General features: G+C 40.0%; 1 protein-coding gene across 1 annotated transcript; it reads right to left on the bottom strand.

The window, feature by feature from the left end:
- Window positions 1–5: 5 nt before the first annotated feature.
- LOC104774279 lies at window positions 6–1,556 on the bottom strand (the record flags this gene model as incomplete). The annotated part of the gene is made up of 4 exons (XM_010498921.1): window positions 6–136; window positions 264–787; window positions 1,091–1,338; window positions 1,440–1,556. Coding segments are annotated over 4 exons (1,020 nt in total), but the record flags the coding sequence as incomplete, so codon positions are not given.
- Between the last annotated feature and the right edge of the window lie 3 nt (window positions 1,557–1,559).

The following is a 1,559-nucleotide window of genomic DNA, read 5'->3' as shown; positions in this document are numbered from 1 at the left end:
TTGGGGTTGAAGGTCGATGTGTCGGCTTTAGGGCATGGTCCTAATCGCAGTGTTGGTAATTTGTCTGAGGGATTATGGGTGACGCAGAGTCCAGACAATGGATGGAAGATAGCGTTCTTTGATTGCAATCCAGGTCCTGTGTATACATAAGTATTTATATGGGAAAAAAACTAGGATTCTTTATTTCGAAAAGAAAAAAACCAAAATTTGAGTTTTGAGCTAACTTTGCGAAGCTATTCATTTTTTATATAGCTTTTTCTTACCTTTAAAGGGATATTGGATTCCAGATAGTTGCTGCAAGTAAGTAGCGTTTCTCACGTCTTTCCAATTCGCATCCAAGATACCAAAAGTCTCAACCATATCCGTTTTACCGGTTCTCAAGTAATAATCTCCGGTTAACGCCCAAACCGCCCAATCCAAATCATTCTGAGCCGCCCAAGCCACCAAACAATTCATATACCGGTTTCCGCTGATGTCACGGCCACTCTCCTCAGTCCCAAACTCAGTCAACATCAAAGGAAAGCCTCTCCCAACTAAGAATCCTCCGTTGCGTGTAACCTTTGTGATGATTTTGGCGCAGAAATCGTTAGAGTTGTGTTTTCTCCACGAGTCTCTGCCGTCAGAGAAGCTGTACCAGTGGAGTTCGAATACGAGTTTGTCGGTGAAGCTTACGTTGAAGAAACGGTCACGGAGGAATGAGAGGTTTGTGTCAAAGTCGATGCCCGAGAGGATGACTAGTAATTTAGGGTTTGCGGCGTGCACTGCTTCTGCTCCTTCTGGCATATGCCTTCACGTTACCATTAAAACGCATGCATGCAATTAGTTACCACGTAAACATACACGAACAATGTTATAGAAACAATAGCAAATAGTGAAAATTTGAAATGTATTGTATAACATCATGAATCCAAACATATTTATGTAAAATTATAGCTGATCAGCTTGTGTATAGTTTGATAGGTACAGTTTTAAAAAATAAATTTAAGTTGTGATTCAAAAATATATAATTTTCTCATTTTAAAATTGTGATTCAAAAATATATAATTTTCTCAGTGGAACAAAGTTTGGTGAAATTTTCTGAAATATGTACCTGAACCAGAGGTCAGGGTAATCTCTAGCGCCACGTGGCTCGTTCCTCAGGCTCACACCAACGACATTAGTGGCACTTTTGAACAGAGTAGCCATCTTGCTCAAGCCATTGGCCCAGACTTTGGGATCAAAGTTAGGGTAGCCGAAGAAGGCGTCGAGGTCATTCTCGCCACAGCACCAGCCTGGGGTTGTCAAGTGGTTATCTAGTATCACCATCACTCCATTTTGTCCTAAGTTCGATACCACTTCCTGATGACAGAAAACAATCATAGCATATTATATTATTATTTGTTATTGATTCAAATTGGTTCAGGTTAGATATAGTCCATCTACTTTAACACTATATTTACCTGGAATGCGTTTAGAAGGGGGAGATTAAGGATTTTGGGATTGTGAGTTTGAATCCCAAGAACGTCTTCAAATAACTTCAAGCTTTCGAAAGACTGTTTAACAGTAACCTTAAGGGCCAA

Source organism: Camelina sativa, unplaced genomic scaffold (assembly GCF_000633955.1).
Source record: "Camelina sativa cultivar DH55 unplaced genomic scaffold, Cs unpScaffold02248, whole genome shotgun sequence".
NCBI lineage: Eukaryota > Viridiplantae > Streptophyta > Magnoliopsida > Brassicales > Brassicaceae > Camelina > Camelina sativa.
The sequence above is the reverse complement of the archived record's forward strand: the minus strand, read 5'-3'. Positions and strand labels throughout refer to the sequence as shown.